Source organism: Crocodylus porosus, unplaced genomic scaffold, assembly GCF_001723895.1.
Source record: "Crocodylus porosus isolate Cpor-Errol unplaced genomic scaffold, CroPor_comp1, whole genome shotgun sequence".
Lineage (NCBI taxonomy): Eukaryota > Metazoa > Chordata > Crocodylia > Crocodylidae > Crocodylus > Crocodylus porosus.
Window position 1 is genome coordinate 28,552,336 of NW_017728914.1, and position 22,768 is coordinate 28,575,103.

General features: G+C 46.7%; 1 protein-coding gene across 4 annotated transcripts in view; it reads left to right on the forward strand.

Moving 5' to 3' along the window:
* The first annotated feature begins 21,955 nt into the window (after positions 1-21,955).
* JADE2 (jade family PHD finger 2) overlaps positions 21,956-22,768 on the forward strand; it is a 145,518-nt gene continuing 144,705 nt past the window's right edge. For all 4 annotated transcript variants that reach the window (XM_019535093.1, XM_019535088.1, XM_019535091.1 and 1 more), the window contains exon 1: positions 21,956-22,123. In XM_019535093.1, coding sequence (XP_019390638.1) covers positions 22,043-22,123 — 81 coding nt within the window. In that variant the 5' untranslated portion in view covers positions 21,956-22,042. The remainder of the gene's footprint in view (positions 22,124-22,768) is intronic.

Here is a 22,768-nt window from a genome sequence, read left to right on the forward strand (position 1 = left end):
GTGTCAGTGCTGGTAGTGATGTCCTTCTCGGCTACAGGGTGCAGGGACGTATAGCACAACCACAGGTAGCCCTCTAGGTGGTGGAGGAAATTGCAGGGCAGGCCAGGCTTGCCCCCTACCTCCTGCCCCGTCGTAGTTCATGGTCTTTACTGGGTGTACAGGTGTGCCCAGGGCACCATGAGGATCAGCACCAGGGCATAATGGGTTGGGCATCCCTCGGTCCATGCAAACAGCTCATCACACACCACCTGAGGCATGTGCAGCATGGGCACACTTGGGGCACAGCGCCAGCATGGTGGGGTGGTTGGCCCCAGGGTGCCTTCCCAGAGAGGCCCCTGCAGGGAGGGCAGGGATGTGGGTAGCTCCCCATCCCAGTTGTCAGGGAGCCCCATGCCCCGAGCCTGGGTGCTGTGGGCTGGGCAGCAGCACAGTAGAGCATTTGGCCTGCAGAAGGAGAGCGGGGCAGTGGGGTCTGGAACCATGACAGCAAGTGCTGCCAGAAGCATGGCCTGTCCCACCCTGGGAATGGCATGGGGGAGGCAGGCTGCCTGCAGCCAGCACCCAGTGGCCTGCCAGCCCCAGGGAAGCATACAGGGATGGGGGGCTTGGCCAGCACCTGCCTGGGCCTGGGTCTGCCTGGCTGACTTACCATGGTCCTTGGGCACCTATGCATGCCTGACCCCTGATCTGAGGCTAGGCAGCACACAGCCACTGGTACAGAGCATGTTATCTCTGAAGTGTTGCAAACTCTTACAAAAAGCTTCTGTCTCTTGGCTCTACTGGTCCTGCAGCTGAATGTGGCAGAGAGGCCACACTTGACAGTGAAGATGTGGTCTCAGGGTCACTGCCGCCCACAGCCAGGGTGCTATGGGTGTGCCAGCTCTGCCAGAGGTGCACAGTGGACCACACCATCCTCCTCCAGCGACTGGTGTCAGTGTTGGAGGAGCATGCGGAGGACGCACAGGGCTGGCAGGTGGAAGGCGTCACCCATGAGGATGTGCAGGACTGGTGCGAAGAGACTCAAAACCAGCACGAGGAGGAGCAGGACTGGGCAGACTGGGAGTTCCAGGCCTAGCTCCTGTCCCTGGAGCGTGGGTGGCTCTAGGTGCCGCAGGAGCAGACTGCCATCCTAGGCTGGGCAGTGCAAGTCACGGATGAGGACTGTTTGGTGCTAGACACAGTTCTGGTCCTGGCGGTTGCGTTCATGCCACCCACTGCCTGGCCCCTGACCCTAGCCCTGCATGCCCCCTGGCAGCCACCCACCACAGGCACCTGTCTGGGCCTGAGAGGAGGTCCTGTGATATCTCCACCAGTCAGAAGCCCCTGGCTCAGACCCCACCCCAGGTGCCCTGCCAACCAGCTTCCCCCCGCCATCCCGCCTGGGCCCAGTCCTGCTGCTTGCCCCGGCTCTGATGCGAGACCACACACTGGATTGCAGGGCCTGGACACCGGCCGCTGTCATCCCTGGGTGAGCCCCCTGCCCACCACATTCACCGTGGCGTTCAGATCTGCAGGGGAACAGCTAGAGGCTGGGATGCTGGCCACTTCCCCCCAGGCCCTGTCCTCTAGGCACCCCACCCCATGGCCCCCCACTCCAGGACACCACAAAAAGCACTTTGTACAGTGTTTTCACAAGGAATAGGGATTTTTGTTGTTGGTGGGTGGGGTGGGTGGTGGAGTGGCTCTGTTTGTTGGGGAGGAAGGGGGGAGGAGGGCTCTATTTAATGCGAGGGAGATAACCCCTTGCTCTTCTGACGTGTATGCAGTGAGCGTGGTGCTACAGATGGGCAGGTGGGATTGGGGCTCCATGGCTGTCAGTGCTGGTGAGCTAGAGCAGGGAGTGCAAGAAGATATGGTCAGCCAGAGCCTCTGGCACCTGGTGTCCCAGGCCCTGCTGGCGAGTGCGCGGGTCTCCTGGGGCCTCAGTGGCGGGGGGGCCTGCTGCTGCCGTCACCACTGCAGGTCCACCAGGCGGATCACAGTGGGCCCCAGCATGTCCTGGAGGGCCTTGCACACCTCCAGGACAGCCTCTCTGGTGGTGGCCTTGCCCACACTGAACAGGTGTTTGATGTACCAGAGGCTGGCAGGCATGGCCAGCTGGAGCAGGCAAAGGCCAGCCAGGCGTCCGCGGGGAAGGCTGGGCACGTGCAAGTGTCCTGCCACCCCAGCTGGGGCTGGAGCCGCTGAAGGAGATCCCGGAAGGGTCAGCTGGAATGCGTCCAGTCACTGCTCCTTGTCACAGGTTTGCTGGACGACATACAGCCACCAGTCCTGGCTGGTGTGGTGGGCCCAAAGGTGGTGGGGCTGGAGGCCCAAGGGGTAATTGTGGCCCTGATAGCCCCTCACTGGCATCCCTGCCGGTGGGAGCTGTGCAGCAGAGGTGGCCCTGGGACAGCAGGCTGCAGCCAGACAGGCAGTTGCTGCACATGGGGGAGTCAGGCGGGGCATGACAGCCGTGGGCCAGCCATTGGTCACCAGCAGGGCCAGCAAGAGTGCAGGGCACTGGTCATTGCTGCCAGGGGAAGCGCTGGAGCAGCCATGGCACAGGGAGGCAGAGTGGCCAAGGAGACAGCTGCTGTGTGGTGTCCCTGCACTTGGCATGTTGTTCCTGGGCAAGGAAGGAGCTGGCCAGACAGCAGCAAGTGGGGCTGGCTTTTAAAGAGGGCTGCCAGGTGCTGGCAGCTGCAGCCAGAGCCTAGAGCTCCCCTCCGTGATGGCAGGGGCCCATTGCAGGGCTGGAGGAAACTTGGTGCGAAGAGCAGCAAATCTGCTCCCTGATCTCTGCTTTATAGATGCCTGCTCGAAAGCACTTCCATCAAAGTAACTTTAGGCTGGATCAAATGCATGTGTAGATGTGCCCACTAAAATAGATTATTTTCTTTTTCCTCCAGTTCCAGTCATCATGTTCTGCCCTCAGTTACTCCTGTGCAGCTCTGTGCCATGATTCCCAATGACCTTTCACCCTCTGTTTAGCCTAGCATTGTAAAAAGACTTCTGTGATGCCATACCTTATGTCTGCAAGCAGCCTCATAGGCAGACTGTGTTACAGAAATGCAGTACTAATGAGCCCGTGCTGAGGAACTGCTGAGTCCTAGTTCGTTGTAGAAGCATCTCTTAGGAGCAGGTCCTGGGTAAGGACTTTGGGATTTGGCCCAATTAGGGCTTGTTGACTTTGGGCAGAATTCAGTTCCAGGTTTCCCATTAGAATTACTATTTACTAAGCTGTTGGCCACAGCATTGCAGCAGAGAGTATGTGAAGAGTGAATGCTGGGCCAGCAGCAGTGCACAGCTCCTTTCTGGGTCTTGTCCCACCTTAGGTCTGATAGCAAAATCATATTTATTTACTTGGCTCCATTGCTTTAATGAAAAAGCCACTTAACAAAACAAATAGGAGGAAGGACATTTGCAACCAATTATGTTATTGCTGATCAGTCAAATTGCATTAGAAATTACATGTTGAAGTTCATTTTAGGCAACTGATAAATTAACTGGTAGCCTGGCATAGAGATGCAATATCAGATTAAGAAATAGATTTAGTTTCAGTCAGAATGCCAGAAGAATGGGCTGAAATACATATACAATATTATGCATTAATATCAGTATTATATAATGATGGTTAAAGTCACTGAGCCAAACTCTGCATTCATTTATCCACCATGCAACCCCACTGAAGCTAATGGAATTCCAAAGGCTGTAAGTCTGTGTGGAATTTGGCTGGCTAGTCTGTAAATATACCCTTGGGCATCATTTAAAATCATGTTTTTTAAGCCTTTATTTTTCGCAACCACAAGGGAAGTTGGTACTCCAGCATATAATTCAGGGCTGACCAAATTGCCAGCTAGTGATCTGCTTTGAGGGGAATACTTGCTGTGCACTCTGACTTCTGGAGCGGATTGTAGCATAATAGCTGCTTTTCTTTCCATGGCAGATGCTCCTCTTTGGTGTTTTACGCATAACTCCTTTTTCTTAATTAGTTTTGACATTTCAGCTGTCATATTATGGGCTTGTTTTAGAAAAAAAAATCCTGAAGAGCCACTGGCTTCTGAAAACAACGTTTGATTTAAATACATCAATTCAGGAAAGTTTCTAGTAAACCAAAAAGTACTACTGAGGGTTTGAATTGAAAATGACAAAGATCTGTAGGATCTGATTGTTATTAGTTTCCCCCACAGATGTCAACCATTGAAGTGCCCTGTGATCTCATTTCATTTCTGTTGGTCACTGTTGCTGTGTTGGTAAACAGTTCCTGTGTTTGGCACCAGTGATGGCCACATTTGAGTGATGGGACCTAACCTATGCTTTGTCCAACTCACCGGTGTACTATGGAGGTTAGCTAGTTAATGGGACAGAGATCTTGTGCACCCAATTTGAGTGTGTCTATTGCTTGTTTTGGTATTTCATACTTAAAAGTAAAGGAAGAATTTGCCTCACTGTGTATAAACACAACGTGTTGTTGAATCTCAGCCTACCATCCTTTCTTCATCTTTACACATCGAAACTGATTGTCAATATTTAGATAGGTAGCATCCAAATCCCCTCCCTGGGAATTGAAACCTTCTTGTCCTGTGTGCTTTACGAATTCAGGAAATAGATCCTCCCTATTGTGAAGGGCTGAATTTACAGTGTAAAGATACAAATAATCAAGAGGCATGGGATGAAAAACAGCACATCCAAAGAAGTTTGCAGGGGAATTGACCCAACTTTGTCAGTTACACGGGAGAACAGGAGTAGCAGGCAGGTTGGGGAGCTCGTTGGCACGCTCCACTGACACTGATGGATTTCCAACAGGCTGCAAGACTGTAGAGTAGAAGGAGCTTGAATCAAAGTGGTTTCGTTGTTTGTTTGCTTGGTTTTTAAATTGAGGGGAGAAGGAGGGAGTAAGAAAAGGGAAGAGGAAAAGGAGGACAGCCACATTTCCTTAGCTGGCCAGCTGTGTTCAAGCCTGGGTTTTGTAGGACTGATGGCAGAGGTTAGTTGTCAGGCCAGTTTTGAAGGAGAAAGCAGTAGCTGCTGGGATTTAATCAAAGGGTTTTCCAATGCATAAAGGGTTTTGTGGGAGAAAAAGGGGAAATGCTGTACAGGATTCCCTTGCTCTGGTTGGTCCCAAAACTCCACTTAAGGAAGGAAAGTAGTTTTCAGTGACATGGAGGTGTAACTCAGTTTCTGGTGTAACAAGGACTTGGATTGTTCTGTACACACATGAGGATATACAGAACATCAGGGTCTTCTAGTCCCTTTTCTTTCCAGTGTCTTTGATAGATCTGCAAGAATATTTTGTCCTGATTACTTTTTGATGAAAAGCTATTCATGTTGGGTTGTTGCTGGTGTTCTGTGCAGCATCACAAAATATTTATGAAGGTGGGTAGCATTCCAGGATTTGGGACAAGATGCAGTAGACCTAGGCCTTTACAGGCTGTAACACACGCAGAAGTCTCACACAAGTCAGCTTTCTTTTGCGATTTCCAGTTCTTTGTGTTATGACCATGGCAAAAATACTGTGAGAAAATTGTTTCTTGTGATGTTTTATCCCTTCGTATTCTGGTCATCATTCAAACCACGAATGGAAGTGGTGTGTAGGAAAAAAAAAGTTTTGTTAATTTTGTCCAAACCACTGAAAAAGGTTCCTTCATCTAGAGTTTTGCAGAAACATTACTTCTTATTTTCAAGCCAGTTTGCCCATTCCTAACAAAAGACGCAAGCTTGTAATATTTTCCTTAATGCCAGAGTGCAAAATGATGAGTAGATGCAGAATTCAGACAAGATTTCTTCATATCTTTCCTGTCAACTGTAAAAGATAATCAGCTGTTTCTCTTTGCCAAGATATTTTCAGCTAGAAATGACACATAGTTCATTTGTTTTCTTGATGCATTTACGTGGTTGGAAAATCTCTGCTTTTTCTAATTGTTGTTTAACAATATTGTTTGTTTCCTTTTCTAGTCAAGCAATCCAGGGTGGAGCAGAGACGTGTGCGGGGTCGGTGAGAAAATGTGGGGTGTAGATGTTCCTGTGTATTGTGTTTCTGTGAATAGCAGCTTAAATTCTGTACCCAGTTAATCAGGGAACTTCCCATTGACTTAGAGAGGCAAGGATTATACCTAAAGCATTTCACATGCTGTGGTGCTCATCATATTGTTCCAAGAGGAAAGACTGACTACCATCCAAAATACATCGGTGTGTTACCTTGTGATCCTCTCCATGTTGTAATATGACAAATCAGCTGAGAGTTATCTGGGGCACGATACAAGTAGCCAAATTGCTGAACTTGACTTTGGGCTCACAAGGTTAACATTTACCTTAGAAGAGGCATCTCCAACAGCCTTTGATCCTTTTAACCTAACAATACCATATTTGCAAAGAAGCCAACTGAGTGAGTAATATGTACCAGAAGTATTTGGTGGTAAATGCGCTGCTGATCTCGGGCAGGGAGGATACACTTTACTCAGAAAGCGGAGGATGAAAGCCTTCGTGGTAACATCTGTTCTTTGAAAGTGACAACTGCACAAGAACTGTTTCTGTTATCGCACTAACTGATCTACTAAAGCACTTAGAAAAAATGTGCCAAAACAATTGGAGTTTGAAACAGTCTTGATATGATTATTTAAGATTTCAACATTAAAATGTTACTGTGGGTTACAAAGAAAAGGTGGGGGGGGGCAGGGTTGGTGATTAAAATGAATTTAAAGAGACTTTCAGCTTTGGACTGGTGGTTTGAGTCCAAGCCTAGTTGGTACCAAACAGTACTAATGACCATGAGATGGCTATTTAGTACCTGTAGGAATTGATTTGGTGATGTTGGCCCAGTTCTTCATGGACAGGTGTTGCATGCTACAAAACTCTGGCTACAAGTGGCACTGAACTGGGACTGGGATTGTCATCTCGGCAGCATAGTCAGCTATAGATGAGGTCTAGGTACTGACCATTCCTGTAGAGAAGATCTCCAGCCCTTGGTAAGGCAGTGTGGTTTAGTGCAAGGGTGCTCAGCCCTTGGCCCTTGGCCAGATCTGGCCCTCAGGACCATGCCATCTGGCCCCCAAGGGACCCACATGGGGTGCAGGGAGTGGTGCCAGCCCCAGGGCCCAATCCCAGCACATGGGAGTGGAAGTGGGTGGTGCCAGATTTCCAAATCCAGTCCTGGCGTGCAGGACAGTGTGGGGTGGTGCAAGGCCCTAGGGCCTGACTCTGGCACGCAGGGCTTGGTCCAGCCCATGGACCAGCCCTGCACCACTCATCTGGCTCCTGTGGCCACAACCTCGAGCACCACTGGTTTAGTGCGTAGAACAATGGACTGAGATTCAGGAGTTGCTGGATCTATTCCTGGCTCTGCCTCTGGGTAACCTTGGACAAATCATTTACCTTCTCTGTGCCTCACTTTCTTCATCTGTAAAATGGTTAATGTGACCAGTCTCCTGAGGAAGAGCCACTAGAACGGAGCTAAGCATTTATATTACATTGGACAGTGCATAGAAACTTCCTGTGCTTCTGCCTATGTTGTACCTGTTCTGGGCTTCTATCAAAACAACATGGACTTGCAAATATAATATGTGCATATGCATATATATATTATATAAATATATATAAAAGAAATCTGTACTGTTGTAGATTTTTCAAATGTAATCTAAGAAAGTGGGTGATCAGTGAAACACCAAATCTTTATTTACAGTGAGAATCTAAACCTCACACTCATTTTCACATCACCTAATGTTAAAATCCAGGCGTTTGGATAAACTGGTAACTTAATGTTCCAGGGATTTAATTACCACTCTTCTGTAATCAGAACTAAAATGAGTAGAAGGCTGCAGCTCTGAACTTCAAGAAATGTCATTCTCTGCAACACAGTCAATAAAAAGAAAATATATGGCATCCACTAAAACGTTGTGGTCCTTCCCATACCCATAGCTGAACTTGCAAGTCTGCTATTGCTAACAATTTTCATTCAAACCTCAGATTTTCCCTTAGCTATTATCAAACCCCACAGCCCCTTGTTACTATGTTTTAACTTTGCTCTGTCTATAATTTCAATCTAAACGTGTGTGGTACTAAATTAAAGGAGCTGGCACTGTTGGAAACTACATTTCTGTTTTTCCTATATCAGCAGAAAGTTTGGTATGAACTAGACTAAATTGTCCTTGTTGGTTTAAGCTTTGTCCTAGGGCCTTGGTAGAAAGCAGTGACAGTGGGCTATAGGGTCTTCTATTCCCTAAGCAAGAAGAAAAACAATGGTTCTAGAGCTTGGATAATAGGTTCTCTGACATTGTTCTCCTTTCCTTGGGCTACCAGAAATACTCTTCGCTGGAGCTCTTTGAGATCAGAACACTAGATTTAAGATCAAAATCAGTTCAGGGTTGATCAGTGCCCCAGTCTGGGCCTTCCATCTCTTGCTGACCATCCAGATATCCTCAAGACAAAGCATAAAAAAACACACAGTCCAGGTTGGTCCCATCCACAGCTGGTGTGGGGAAACCCAGGAGCTATTAGGGACAGAGAATCAGGGAGCAGCACACAAGAGCCAGTCCTCCATTGTTGTGTTTGCCTCTACAAGTATAGGGTTTCCCTTCCCTGCAGAGGTCAAGAAGACAGCAAGGAGCCGCCGTGCTAAGTTGCTGTGCTCCCAAAGAGAATATATGGCCACACGCTGAGTGCATCTACACAAGATGCTATACTGCACAGTAGACTAATCTACTGTGTTGTAAAGCGTCACTGTCTACATGTGCTGAGCATTTAGTGCGCAGTAAATTAGGATGTAAATATAGATACTAGATTAACTGTGCAGAAGGTCAGCATCTAGACATGCAGTACTGCATAGTACTGTACTTGTAGATGCTGACCAGAAGAAAATGTACTCCCTGTCAGCTTAGGCAGCAGGGGACCACAGGGGGCATGGGGCTCTCTGTCCCCTGTCCTGGTGCTGCTCAGCTCCCCCAGAAGCTGGAAGCCAATCAGCACTGGGACTGGGGAGCTTTGCCCCCCCATTCTGGCTCCTGGTTCCCAGCACAGAGCTGGGAGCTCTGGAGAATGAGCAGAAGCTGGGAACCCAGCCCTTGCTCGCTCTCCAGAGCAGCTCTGTGCCGCATGGAGCTGGAAACTCCAGCCCCCACTCGCTCTCCAGAGTTCCCAGCATACAGACCTGCTCTGGGAGCAGGTGAGGGCTGGGAACCCAAGCAGGGCAGTTATTGGTGAGCCTTGTTCCTCCCTGCTCAGCAAGGCGCTGGCTGGGAACTGTCCCACAAGTGGGGCAGCTGGCAGCAAGCACCCTGTTGGGCAGGGGGGCACGGACGGGCTCACTAGAGACTGCCCCGCTTGCAAGCCAGTTCCTGGCCTGTCCTCTGCCGAGTGGGGGGTAGGAGGGTCCACCTGACGGGCTCACCAACAGCTGCCGCACACTTGGGACAGCTCCTGGTGAACCCCCTGTCAGACAGGAAAGCCCCACCCCGCAGAGGGCTCGCTGGCAGCTGTGTGTCCCAATGTGCCTGGGGCCAGGACAGCTCTGCCAAATGCAGCATTAGCTGCTTCCCAGCCCCATACATATCAAGTCCCATCTCATTGCGCACAGGGCTGGAAGACAGCTGTTGCAGCTGGCAGAGCTCTCTTGGCCTCATGTGCATCAGGACCAGCTCTGTGCCCCTTGCCGTCCCCAGGTTAGCACCTAGGGAAGCCTGGAGCTCCCCCTGGCTGCTGCAGGGGGGCAGGCCAGAGCGGGAGCAAATCTGCTCCCAACAGGGTGTACTTGTAGATGTACTCCCAGGGAAGGCTTACTGTGCAGTATTTTACTATGCAGTAAGGCTAAAGTGCATTAATAGCACGTGTAGACGTGCCCACTATGTCTTGGGAAAGGAGTTCTTTGGTTCCTTTACCCACTGCTGTGGCTTTCTTTGTGACAAGGAAGGATCCAGCCCTAGACTCACATTTCCCTGCAGGTAGGAACAGAGAAATGATTTAGCTCACTTTTTCCTGTCAATCTCTTGATTAAGTGTTTGTCTGCATTGCTGTGACAGCAGCTCATGCAGATTTTCTTAATCTAGCTTGCAACTAGCTAGCTCACGTGCTATCTGAGTAGTCATGGCTAGTTTAACACTAGCTTAGCTATCTCTTCTTGAGCTGGAGTTTTAGCACCAACTGCTGAATTAATATTCCCTGAGAAACAGAGTCTTAATTTCAGTATTGTCTGTTCTCACTCCACCAAAGGAAGGTTAATAATTTCTCTCTTTATATCTGGTCCCCTGCTAGTAACACCTAGCTGCATGCTGCCCCCATCTATCAGTAGAAATAAGGGATGGCCAGTTAGCAACCTTTGTACAAACAAAATGTTGGCTTCATTAGTGCCAGTTCTTACCACCTTGATGCAGTATTTGATTTTCCATGCTCTTAATCTTATGAACTAAAATGAGACTGATAGAAGTTTGCATAATATTATGTGTCTGTCCATACGGAAGACAAACAAACCTGACCTTGAACCCAGCAGAGTTTTCCGAGGACGTGTCGATGCCTTCAGGAGTCTTTCCACTGAGGCCATGCTTTCTCTCCTGGGTGTGCTCCCGCGTTTTGAATTGAATAGTCATTGGCTAAGAGGTGTAAAGAGAATTGGGCACCAGGACTGGAGCCCAGGACCCCCCAGCCCTCTCCGGGCTACAGTAACACTTGTTCTTGCTGTTCCCTCTCTGCTTTCATTCTGCATATCAGCCAGCTCCAACAGGATGAACAGAGGCAATGAGTGCCTTTAAATCACACCGACTCCCAGCCTGTTAGTGAGGGCTCTCTCCTGAGAGGTGGGCGATGTGGCTTTGAAGCCCTGCAGGCTGAGAAGGAAATTAAGTCAGACTTCCCTCTTCCTGTTGTACAGTGCTCTACGCACTGAGCTGTTCTGAAGGAGAGGCACTACCATTAGGCATGGTTTTTGATTCAAAGCAGCCATGGGTGCCAAACTCAGTTGGCAGCCATTCAAGGTTAGTCGTGCTTGGTTCATGCCCACTAAGTCCCCTCAGGGGACTTAGGCACTGTGTTGTCTCATTTTGAATCCCAAATGGCACTAGGTGGTATAGGCACCTAACTGCTTGGCTCAGCCCAGATGGGGGCAGTCTGAAGCATGCATAGCCATTGAATTAGGTGCCTAAGCCAGTACATGCCAGAAGACGGGGCCCTGAGGGTTGGTAGAAGCATAGGAATCTGCTGTAGATTGCTCACTTGGAAGTAAGCTCCTGAAATGCAATTTAGGCACCAGGCACCCAAGTGCTTTTGTGTTTGTTTCCATTAGAGATTATAGGGCGGGATTCGACAGACAGAGATGGCAAGACAATTGAAGTTTCAAGCTGCTATACTGCTTTGTGTTCTCCCCAGCTAGCTCCCTGCCAAGCAGCTCCTCTGTATTTCATAGGTGGTGGTTTTCACACAGGTTTTAAAATAGCCAGGGACAGTCCAGGCTCTACACACAGCAAAGCAACCGGCCTCTCGGGGCAAGGTGGGCCCAGATCCCAAGCAAGCTGTGCATCTCATGGGCTGTGCTGGTCTCCAGCAGGACCAGAGGGAAATTCCTAGCCAAACCGCCTCCTCTCTCCAAAGACATGCCAAAGAGCTTTGTTTTATTATGCTCCCTGTTCCTGGTGCTTGAGCCGCCCCACCCGCCCAGCCCTGCAGTTCACAAGGCCAGCTCCGGCTGGTGCATTTGCATTTGCGTTCTGCCCCTTTTACCAGTTTGGCTTTCAGCAGCTTAGACTTGATTACTTTAAACCCCAGATATCTGATTATCAGGAGCCCAGCCAGCATCCTTGGGGATCCCCACCAGCATCACCCAGGGCTAATTTCCCTGACATTTATGCATAGAAACATCATGGAAACAACAAAGCAACACCGTGAGGGAGGCAGTCTCCCTTCCCCACTGCTGCAGCCCCAGAAACAGGCAAAACTTTCCAACTTTGACTTCATGCCTATCTGGCTGCTGTAATGAAGAGGGGAGCTCTGTGCTAGCAGGAGCCTGCAGAACGCAGCATTCGCTAGCAGGCGAGTGCACCCTGGCAGAGAAGGATGCTTCTGGAAGCACAGACTGAAAAAAGCTTAGAGCCGTATTCCAGCCGCTCCAGCATTTGTGCAGTGCTGTCACAAACTGGCGTGTTTTGCTTTCAGTGGATGTGTAGCAAGGGCAAGGCAGTTCAGTGCAGCCCTTCCTAGCTGGGCTTGGCTCTGGCTTTTAGGGTCCCTATTGTGTCTTCCATCTTCCTCCTTCCCTCCCCCAGCAGGATGAAGAAGCCTCCAGCTGGCCTAGGAGGCTTATCAGCTCTGTCTGTCTGGGTGTTAGCAGTCTATTTGCATAAGTACCTGTCACTATCACATGCCATGTTTCCTTTGTGACTCACTGGATGTGTTTGCTTTTTCTTCACTGGGGTGGCTTCAGGCACTCAGCCCTCCCCAGGGATCTGATACCAAGGCAGAAGCCACCCCCCTGGGGCAGGGAATGATGATATTCACAGTGATTGGGGTACCCATTCCCTCTGAGGTCACTTTCTTCTCCTGTGTACACCCCAGGGGACCCTCTTGGAAATTAAATGTTTAACTCATGGGATCTTATTTACTCCTGGTTGGAGAGAGAAAATGAAATCTCCCTGCCTTACCTCACCAGCCACCACTGTCAGTGTCCGGAGATTGAGGACTGTGAGGCCTCATCTGCGAAGGGAATGCAAGCTTTTGGAGTATGGCTGAGAGGACCACCTAGTGTACACGACTGCATGATTTATGATATGTGACATACTTTTTTCTCTCCCAAAATAACAGCAACCCCAGTCTGAAGTCACCAAGGGGTCCCAAAGTCCCTTCTGATTCTGGACCCCAGAACAGAGTGCTGATCATCAGACTATCATGATTTGTTGTATTATAAGCACCGCAGTTACAGTTCTCTTTTCACTGTTGATGACCATTGAGTCACCTTCCAAAGTAAGAGCTAAACTCTCTTGTCATTACATCTGAAAGGTTTTTTTTCCCTTCATAAGAAGAAAGTCATTAACATTAAACTTTACCTACCAGGCACAATTCATTTGAAAGTTATAACCATCATAAAACGTGTATGTACTTCATATTCCATGTGTTAAAATGCTTGACATGTAAGAATTGCCTCATTGATGGTTGTCCATCTTTTGTGGGACACACCAGAAGACTTCTGAAATGTATATAGCCATACTTTGGGTGTTCCTTTGATGAATGGGTGGGGTAGTATGAATATTATTACAGTGGCCTATCAACTTAAAGTAAGTTTTAGTTTAATCCTTGACACAACCTTTGTTATGGAACAATATTCTGCCCTTGCAGGGAGATGTTCTACTAAGCGGTTATATAAGTCACTGATGTAAATCTAGTAGTTGATACTATCAAAATCAGTTAATCAGACAGTGCAGAGAAGGATTTAGAGTAAATAGAGGAGTTGATGATCGCAAGAAGGGAGATACAAGCAAGTAAGTGATGCCAGAGGAGTTGGCAAAGAACTAGGAGAAGAAGAACCAGGGCAGGACATTTTCATGAAAACCAAAGGTGTGCAAGACTTTGATAGAAAGAGCAAGATGTAGATGGAGCTATGACCCTGAGAAGTGAGTGTCTGTGAACAGTTTGCCCCTGGTAAGAGAAGTGTCAGTGAAGTGGACAAAGTGGAAGCTCGGTTGGAGGTATTGGAAGATGGAGTTCATGGAGAGGAGCTTAAGCTCTTGTCAATGCATCAGTGATCTTAATATGAAGAAGAGAAGAGAAGAGAAAGAGGTCAGTTCCCAACAGGGCTTGATTAATGCAGAGGCAAACTAGGCACATGCCTAGGACCCTAAGTGACTTCACATATTATAATTATTGAATGAAAAAATGTAATATAAACATACAGTATTAAGTAGGGGGTCATGAGTTTGTTTGCTTTGTTTGTTTGTTCCCAAGGAGGTTGAGGGGATTCAAAATAAGGATGGTGAGCCTAGTGCACTTGTACACTAAGGAGACAGCACCGAGAGAAAGAGAGAGATGGTGGAGAGTAAGAAATCAGTCTTAGAAGTTCTGGGTTCATGTGCCTTAGGATGCTCAGTACCGTGCCCAAAGTGATGCATCCTCCTCCTGTGTAGATTCAAGTTGCATATTAGAGGAGAAATGCTCTTAGAAATGGCTTTTCTTCCCATTACATGTGCACTCATGTTCTGTTAAACACTAATTTGTTACATAGAACTCCTTGTTTTTAAATTCTGTGAAGTGTATATTTTACTGTACAAACAGTACCTGTTGAGCTAAGGCTCAACTCATCTTAAGCTGTGGGTATTTTTGGCAGATATTGATCAGGAAATTACCTTAAAACAGAGAAATGGGACCTGTTCTTTTTTGTTCATTACCATGAATTCAAGGAAGATAAAACAAGTATGAATTTCATTCACACCTTTAAAAAACACATCTGAAAATGTTAGTTTGATTTACCATAAGGTCAGATTTTGTACAACTGACTTGAAAATTATAACTTCTTTAGAACAATCCAGAGCAAATTAAGTAAAGTCAGTGGAATTATTTCAAATTCGTACTGTGACTAAGTTTGGTTTTAACCCTTAGTCTTTATTTAGCTCTGTCCTGAAGTGTTGTTCATTGTTAAACACCTTCTAAATTTCACACCAGGGATGACTGCATCTCAGTGATGAGGGACAGCGCACTTTTTCCTTCTTGATTACGTGCTGTGGATTCTGCTGCATTTGACTGGCAGACTTTCATTGATATCAGTGGGAAATACATATGTAAAATACGAAACTGTACTGTAGGAAAACAATCAAGTGTAAATCAGATCATCATGCTCACATAATATGCAACTCATTCAGTAACATGTTTTATGACCCTATAGAGTAAATTACAGTATAGACCCATTTTTAATAAGCAAACAATAAATTCTGTTCCTGTTGACTTCAATAGGAGACCAGAAATGTATATCCACTGTCTCTCTACGTATAACAAATAAATGTTAAAAACATAGAGCTGATTCTCTAGTCTTTATGGCTACTTTTATTTGCATAAGCATAAATAATGATGCCCAGTAGGGAATTGGTCCATTCCTCATTGAAATCAATGGGCGTTGCAGGGAATTCCATACTTTTGAAAGTCAGGTTATGCATTTATGTGACTAAGTATGGATTTTAGGTCCAGCATTCAGCCATACATTTTAAGAAGCTGGCCAAGGCGCATACTGCATCCAGTATATGCTAGTCTTAAGACTGCAATTTGTTTTGAAATATATACAGCATAGATCTGTAAATCCTGCTGACCCTCCAAAAAGTTCTTTGTTTCCCTCTGTATATCTCCTTTCCTCAAACCTGTTTTGAACTGACCAGCTCCTTCCTGCCTTCAACCCTTGCTACCTTGCTGCCCTGGATTCCAACAGCCAGCAGCAGTTCCAATCTGATGGCACCCTACACTAAGCATCCTGCTTGGCAGTGGCCTGGAAATGATGGGCAAGCATGGACTCCCACTAGGTTATAACCAGATTCTTGAGCCAGCCCATCTCATTTCATTCGTGTCCAAAATGTGTTATAATGAAAATAAAGTCACTGGAATGACTTCTGGATGAGATAATGGTTTTCCACTTTGAAAATAAACTCTCCACTTCCACATTTATTTTCTATAAACGCCTTGGCATTTATGTTGCAACAGGAGACTATTGAAGTGACATTATCTGATAAATATCATGTTATACAGCCGCAATTTACAATGCATATATTTTTAACGGTGCTTCTAAGTTAAATTAAATGCTTCTAAAATATGGTAGTTATGGAAAACAAACGTTTGTTCTAGCATATTTGTTTTTTCAGGGTACACTATTTTTTTAAAACAGATACCATCTTTATCCTGTCAGGCAGTAAATTATGTGTTTGCACTTTCGTAAACTTTCCCCTGGGGAACTTAGTCAATGAAATGGAAATGTCTTTTTTTTACACCCTCAAACTCAGAGAAATATAATGAAATTGGCCAACTTAGTTATTTACTGAGTATCTAGAGGGAATCCATATAAAATGTGAAATTTATGCAGTTTTAATGCATGTATTGTTTAGCATATGTATCTCTCACTCAAATGACAGTGGATTGTAACTCAGCTCTTTAATCTTTAACAGAAGTGGGAGAGTAACTGTGCATTCTGTACAAATATTGGGCATTGTTGGACCAAGCAGTTAGAAACAACTTCTGCCACTGGCACTCTGCTGCTAACCTCCCACAGGAAGTGGTATCACTTATGGGAGAGATAAACTTGCCAGCCTCCTCTAAAGCTGCAACCGCCCGGGAACTGAAGGGAACTGCTTTTGCAAAAAAAGTGGCACTATTGGAGTGAATGAAGAGACAGACATTCCCAGAGGAGCTGAGGCTCACACTATCTGATGTTGCCATGAAGGAAGTAATTACCTTCCCCTTAGCCCTATGTTCTCAGGATCAGATACATTTTTGTCTTGGTTAATTTTTTTTACTGTTCCAGAACTTTTTAGGAGGATTTTTATAATCCGAATCCTCATTGTGTTATTCTAATTATTAGCAGGCTCACTTATAACTGTTACTGTGCTTCCATGAAGTCCTTGGCTGCTGCTCCCACAGTCCCCCTTGGCCCTCCAGTTTTCCTTTAGTAGTCAAACTTGATGCTGCACTCAGGTCAGTTGTAGGAGCAATATTTCCTCATCCAGTATTTAAATTTTAAACCTTTAAACTGCCTACAAAATGGGAAAATGGGGAAGCTGGAATCTACTGTGATGCCATCCAAGCATGAGGAGGTATAACATGTCTCAAATCACAGCTACAGCATGTAAAACTCTGCAGATGCCCAACAATGCTTATTTCCCTAAATCTACTAGTATTCTTACTCCTGAAGGTTTTGTGGAAGCCACCATTCCTACAATTCATGAACTGGAGGCCAGGCTTGCTGAGTTTTATTTTAAATTAGATTCACTTTCTAACAGAACTGAACAGAGAAGTAAACTAATTTTGAAATTTGGCAGAAGAAACTCAAAGCAGTTGAATGTGAACACTTTTATATGAAACTCCTTATGGGTCTGTTAATGAGAGAGAATTCCTTCAGACACAGGAAGACTGACATTTGTGAAAATGTTATTAAAGAAACGAATGGTAGGATACTGGGAATTCTTGTGCTGTCAATAGCAGGGGACATTTCTAAATGCGTATCTGGGGGGGATTCTTATTTTATAGTTTATGTTGCTCCAAATTTCCAATTTCTAAATATATTTAGAATTGCAAATAAAATCTCACTATCTCTTAATCTGCCAGATCAAGAATTAAGCAACAAAAATGGGAAAGATAAAGGAACAGTTAAGCCCACAGAATTCATCTGTCCCTTGATCTTTCTATGGCAGTTTATCCCATAGAAGACAGACACAATTACTGTAACTTAGAAGATGACTTGCTCTGTGTTCTTCGGAATCTGTATATTATCTTGAAAACTTATTAAAGTCTTAAGAAAATATAAATAAATACGTAGGCCCAGATTCCAAGCTGTAGCCAAAAAGGACAGCTTGGGAGAAAGCTGCTTTCACACATCTTTGTGCTTCCCAATCCTGAGCTGGCCGTGTGCCAATCTGATCCCCTGATGTAAATTAGAACAGCCTTCAGGTCTCTTTAACATCCTTTAGCAGCCAAAGGCTCCAGGAGGCAGATACAGGAGGCAGAGATCAGCAGAGTCACCCTTCTTGCACCATTAGCAAGTTGTACAACCAGCCCCGGAGTTCTCTGTTAGGTTTCTGCCAGCAGAGGATCTCTCTCCCCCAGGATGATCCTAATGACGGGTCTAGGGTAGTTCTGCGCTAGGAAAGCGGCAGAAATTGGACATTATGCAGCCTAACAGACTACGTCTGGGTCTTATTTGGTCATTAAAATGACTGCCAGGCATTTGTAAAGTCTCAAAGAGTAGTAAAGAGCTCTTTTCTGAAGGTCTTGAAAGTGACACTACATTGTAATGTTCATAGTCTGTGGGGAAACGTGCAGGCTATTTTTGCTGTGTTCTGCTATTGAGTCTAGTGCTGATAGATGATGCAGGATTAAAATGTGATCCACGGTTAGACAAAGTTTTGTTTTGTTGTCTTTTCTATGAACTGTGACTGCCTGCCCCAAGATATTCAGCGGTCTTAAATTTGGCTTACACAGTTTATTTATTGGAACTGTTGTGAGATCTTTCAGGTGCCCTATCTTAGGTGCTTTCTTTCAGATGTTTTCTGAAATCACGAATTTATTTTTGATCTCTAAAGAGGCCAAACCATCGTTGAAATTACACCTGCTTATGCTCCACAGTATAGTAATGGTCATACATCACAAGGTAGGCAGGAATCTCACAGCACTTTTGGGGACTTATCTTAAGTGACTGAACTTTACATTGTGCAGCTCATATAAAGCCTCATAAAAGTTATGCTCTTCATTTAAAAACATCTGTGAATTCTAATCATGTGCTCATCATCTAAAGGTTATGGGATTTTTTTTGCAGGTATGCAGAAAAATAAGCAGTAATGCTGCGTGTGTGAACGAAGATGAAAGAAAAATGTTGCTGGTTTTGTCCCTGGAGATCACATTTCTTATTTGTTGCAAAAATGCTTCTTTTAGCATCGATCATCTCAGCCTTTATTGTGTAGACAATTCTGTACATTTAAAGGATTTGTTCTATCTTACTTCTTCTGAAATGTTTTCTTTTTATTCTTAGCTTTATTTCTCCCATAAGCAAATGCCAGCTGACAATGTTCTGTCACAGATCTTCAGAATTGTCAAAAAAGTGTCATGCTATGTAAACGGGATATTATATACATAAATATAGTTTACATAACATGACAGCAGGTCTAGCTAACCATCAGGAATTATGTGTGTTACCCGTGTGTGTGTGTGGGGGGGGAGGTGTATGTTAAAGGCCAGATTCTGTTCTACCTCTTAAGTTCATAAGTAGACTTTGGCACCTAAGTGAGATTCTGTTCAACTCTGCTTGAGCCCCTAAAAAATCTGTTAATACTAAAATAGGGTGGGTCCTCTGCCTCACTGCTTTTTGTGATTCAGTATTAAGGGTAAGATGATGATGTGGAAATGGTAGAACAGAATCATACTTACATGCCTAAGTCCACACGGACATCTAATAGGGGGAATAGAATCCACCCCTTTGTGTGCAGGTGGAGATGCAGATATCATCCATAAGCAACTATGTTAAAAGAGCATTATTAAGATTGCAAAGTCGAGTACTCAAAAGGTAGAAAATGTCAGATTAAGTTGCCTGTGCAACCTTAGTTCAGCCTCTTTGTGTCAGTGCAGCATGGTAGGTCTTTAATTACACAATCAGATACAGTACTTTCTTTTCCACAGGATACCTACTTTGTGCAGTGCACAAGATGGACAATGATCAATTAATGACGAGCTATTCAATCCTTTGTTTCACTCTCAGTGTTCAATGCGTTGCCTTGGTCTTGCTTACTGTATGCTATTCACACCCCGCTCCGAAACCAGGATGATACATTTCCTCGTGGTCTTTTAGATGGCACATGTCAGTGTGCTGAGTGCTTCAAAACAATAATTAGTCTCCACAAACCCCCTGTGACGTGTAGAGGTGGTATTATCCCCATTTTAGAGATAAGTAAGGTACAGGAAAATTAAGGTCAAAAGTAGTTACTGATGCTGCGTGTCTAATTTCAGACGCCAAGGAACTGATCTTAGACAACTTCAGATATGCAACCTCAGCCCCCATTGATTTCAGCTGCAGTTGTGAATGACACATCTGCAGATCCCAGGCCCTAGGGCCTCAAGCTGGAGACCCAGGAAAAGAACGCAGTATTATTGGCCATCTCTGCTAAGTGTGTTTTAAGAGACTTCCTTAGCATCACACAAGAAGTCCATGGCAGAGGCTAGGACAGGATCCAGGGCAGCATTCAGCTGCCCTGACCTTGAGGTCCTCCGTTGTCTTCCTGAAGTCAGCTTGGCTGATTACAGCTTCTGCAAGAAGTGAGGTGGGGTGCTGTAAGCAGTAGCTGCCTTTTGATTCCTCCTTGGGGCAATTCCATCCTGTACACATCCTGAGGCAGGGCTTGTGCAGAAAAAACAGAAGGTGGTAAAGATTATCCCTACGCTGCGTTTCCCTAGTCAACACAGAGGACACACTCTTCTGCCTATTCCCTGTAACCTGACTCCTCTGTCCCTGTCTCTTCCCCACCCCTGGTTCCTTGGTGCAGGCCCAGCTGAAGTATCCACTTCTCATGTATCATCCTAAGGGCAGTCTGCTTGCATAGCCAGCCCTAATTTTCCATGTTAGATTCACTGTCCAAAGTATATTCTTCCCTGACTGCCAGTCTCTCCCCCTTCCCAGAACCAGTCCAAGTCTCCCCATCCTCTGTAGTCATTATGTTTGCCAAGAAAGTTGCAGTTTCTCTCTCTGTTCCTTGTCAGATCTGTCCCTTCTGCTTGTACCCCACCTCTCCTTTCGGTTTTCAGTCTTCTTGTCCTGCTCATCTCTCTTCTCTTTCCTCCTCTCAGCTCCTTGTCCAGTCTCAGTATTTCCTTGAGCCACTTACTTCCAAATCTTCCTTCATTTCCATTACTGGCTTCCAGCTTTCCTTCCGGTCCCCAGTCTCCTTGCATAAGTAATTCCAGTCTTTATCTTCCAATGCCCAGTGATAGTTTTTCTGCCCTGCCTCAACTCACAGTCTCACTAGACTTGTGCAAATCTATTCCTTTCCTTATACCTGGTCTGATGTTGGGCCATCCTGCATCTGAACCTGTCGATCCCTCTTCCAGGTTGTGTGGGTGCCAGCATTGGGAAACCCTGCAAGAGACAGGCGCTCTCATCTCCCTTCTGGTCCCACACTCCCGTCTCTGACCCGGAGCAGCCCTTAGGAGGAAAGTCCTTGTGAACCCCAATAGCCTTGGGGTTGGAGTATGCTCAGTTGCTGCCTAGGCATGGTGCCTGGCAGTCTGATCAGCACCAACAGCTGTGAGCAGCTCAATACTTGGGGAGGACAGAGACCAACACCTAAAAATCACACAAGTCTCTACAGAGTATGTGCAAACTGTGATTTTTCAAAGGCTTATAACTTGGCCAAATTTGGGTTTTAATGGGGGCAGTAAAAAGGACATACCTGGCACAAAAGCCATCTCATAAAATGCTGAGTCCCTTTTTCAAAGCGTTTGAAAGGAGGAGCATCAAGAATTAGTTTACATCCTCACATTTAATTCTTAGAAATGGGTGAAATTTCTCCTCCCTCTCTGCAAAAAATCAGCCACCAGCAAGCACCCGGCATGGAAAATGCGAGCCTAAGAGTTGCACAAAGTTATAAGCAACTGAAGCAGGAACTTAAAATGGGAAGTGTTGTGGCGCTGTTAATAGGTAGTGTTCCTAGCTCCACATCTATCCGTTTCTGGAGGGCATTAACCATCCCTGACTAGCGGTGTCTGGTCAAGTCAGCAGAAAACTGCATAACAGACTGTGCTGGAAAGAGGAAAACAAGCTTTGGCATTAAGAAATATAAAGCAACAGTCTGCAGTGATGCTCTAGACCCTGCGAATCGTCACAGAATTGTTACCATGGGGTTAGTGCAGATGAGGGGCCAAGTATAAGGCATAACCTGGCACAATCTGATTCATTACAGAGACTTCTGAGGGCGAGGCCAGCAATTCCACAATGCAGTTTAGGTAAGAAATAGCTTGGTTTTCCTGACACCTCTCTCTGCCGGGGGAGGCAGGGCATCTCTCAGTGCTCGGCCAGGGCAGGGAGGCATGTCAGTGCCGAGTCCGGCACAAGGCAGGGCAGATTTGCACCTTTCATCATCTCTGGCAAAGCCCTAGGGCGGGTTTGGAGACCCTCGAAGAGTCCTGTCCCCCTCCGCAGAAGTGGCAGGTCTCCCCGCAGGGGAGTGCAGGCTGCGACTCCTCTCTCTCCTTTTGCTTCCTCCACTCTCTTTTCTCTGCTTCCAGGGCGAGGTGCTTTACCTCGAAACAGCCTGCCGCTGAGTTGCCCTTGCGCTGCCACTGGACGTTTGTAGACTAACTACATAAGGCAGAGGAGCAAGAGAGAGCAAGCCTGAGCCGTCCCCAAAGAGCCGGGGTTATGAGCCAGCAGCGGCTGCCTCGGCCATCCCAACCCGGAGCGTCTCCAGCGCAGGGGGACACCGAGCGCGCCCACCCCGAGGTGCGTCGGGCACCGCCCCTTCCCCGCTCCTCTCCTCGCCTCTCGGCCCGGGAGACGGATGACTGCTCTCCCCCGGCGCAGGCAGCGGCGGGGGTGTGGCCTGCCGGAGGCTGGAGCGGCTCCGGCCAAGCCCCGGCGCGGAGCCCTTCCCGAGCCCGGCCCGTGCCTGCGCCCGCCAAGGGCAGCCCCGAGAAGTTTGCACGTCGGAGCAGCCCGTGTCCCCCCCGCGCCCGCGCCCAGCTCCATCCCCGGGGGCCCGCCCCGCGCCGCCCCGCTGTGTGTGTCGGGGGGGTGTGTGTGTGTGTGTGTGTTTTTTGACGCAGGAGAAATGGCAAATTTTAAGTACGTCATTAATATGGCGCCAAAAGGTTTTTTTTTTTTTTTTTTTTAACAAATTTGAGTTCTTTTTTCTGATCGAAAAGGATAGCACCTATCTGCCAAGCACATAACACGTGTGCTTCGGATAGTTTATTGGCGAAAAAATGCTTTTCTTTCTTTTTTTTTTTTTTTTTTTCCCAGAGGCTGCAGCAGCGGCCGCCGCCCGGGGCACGGGCTGCAAAGTGTGCGGGCTCCGCCGGCCGGGGGCGCGTGTGCGTGTGCGTTGCAATGAGCTTTGCAAAAGCGACCTGATCGGACTTGTGTGTG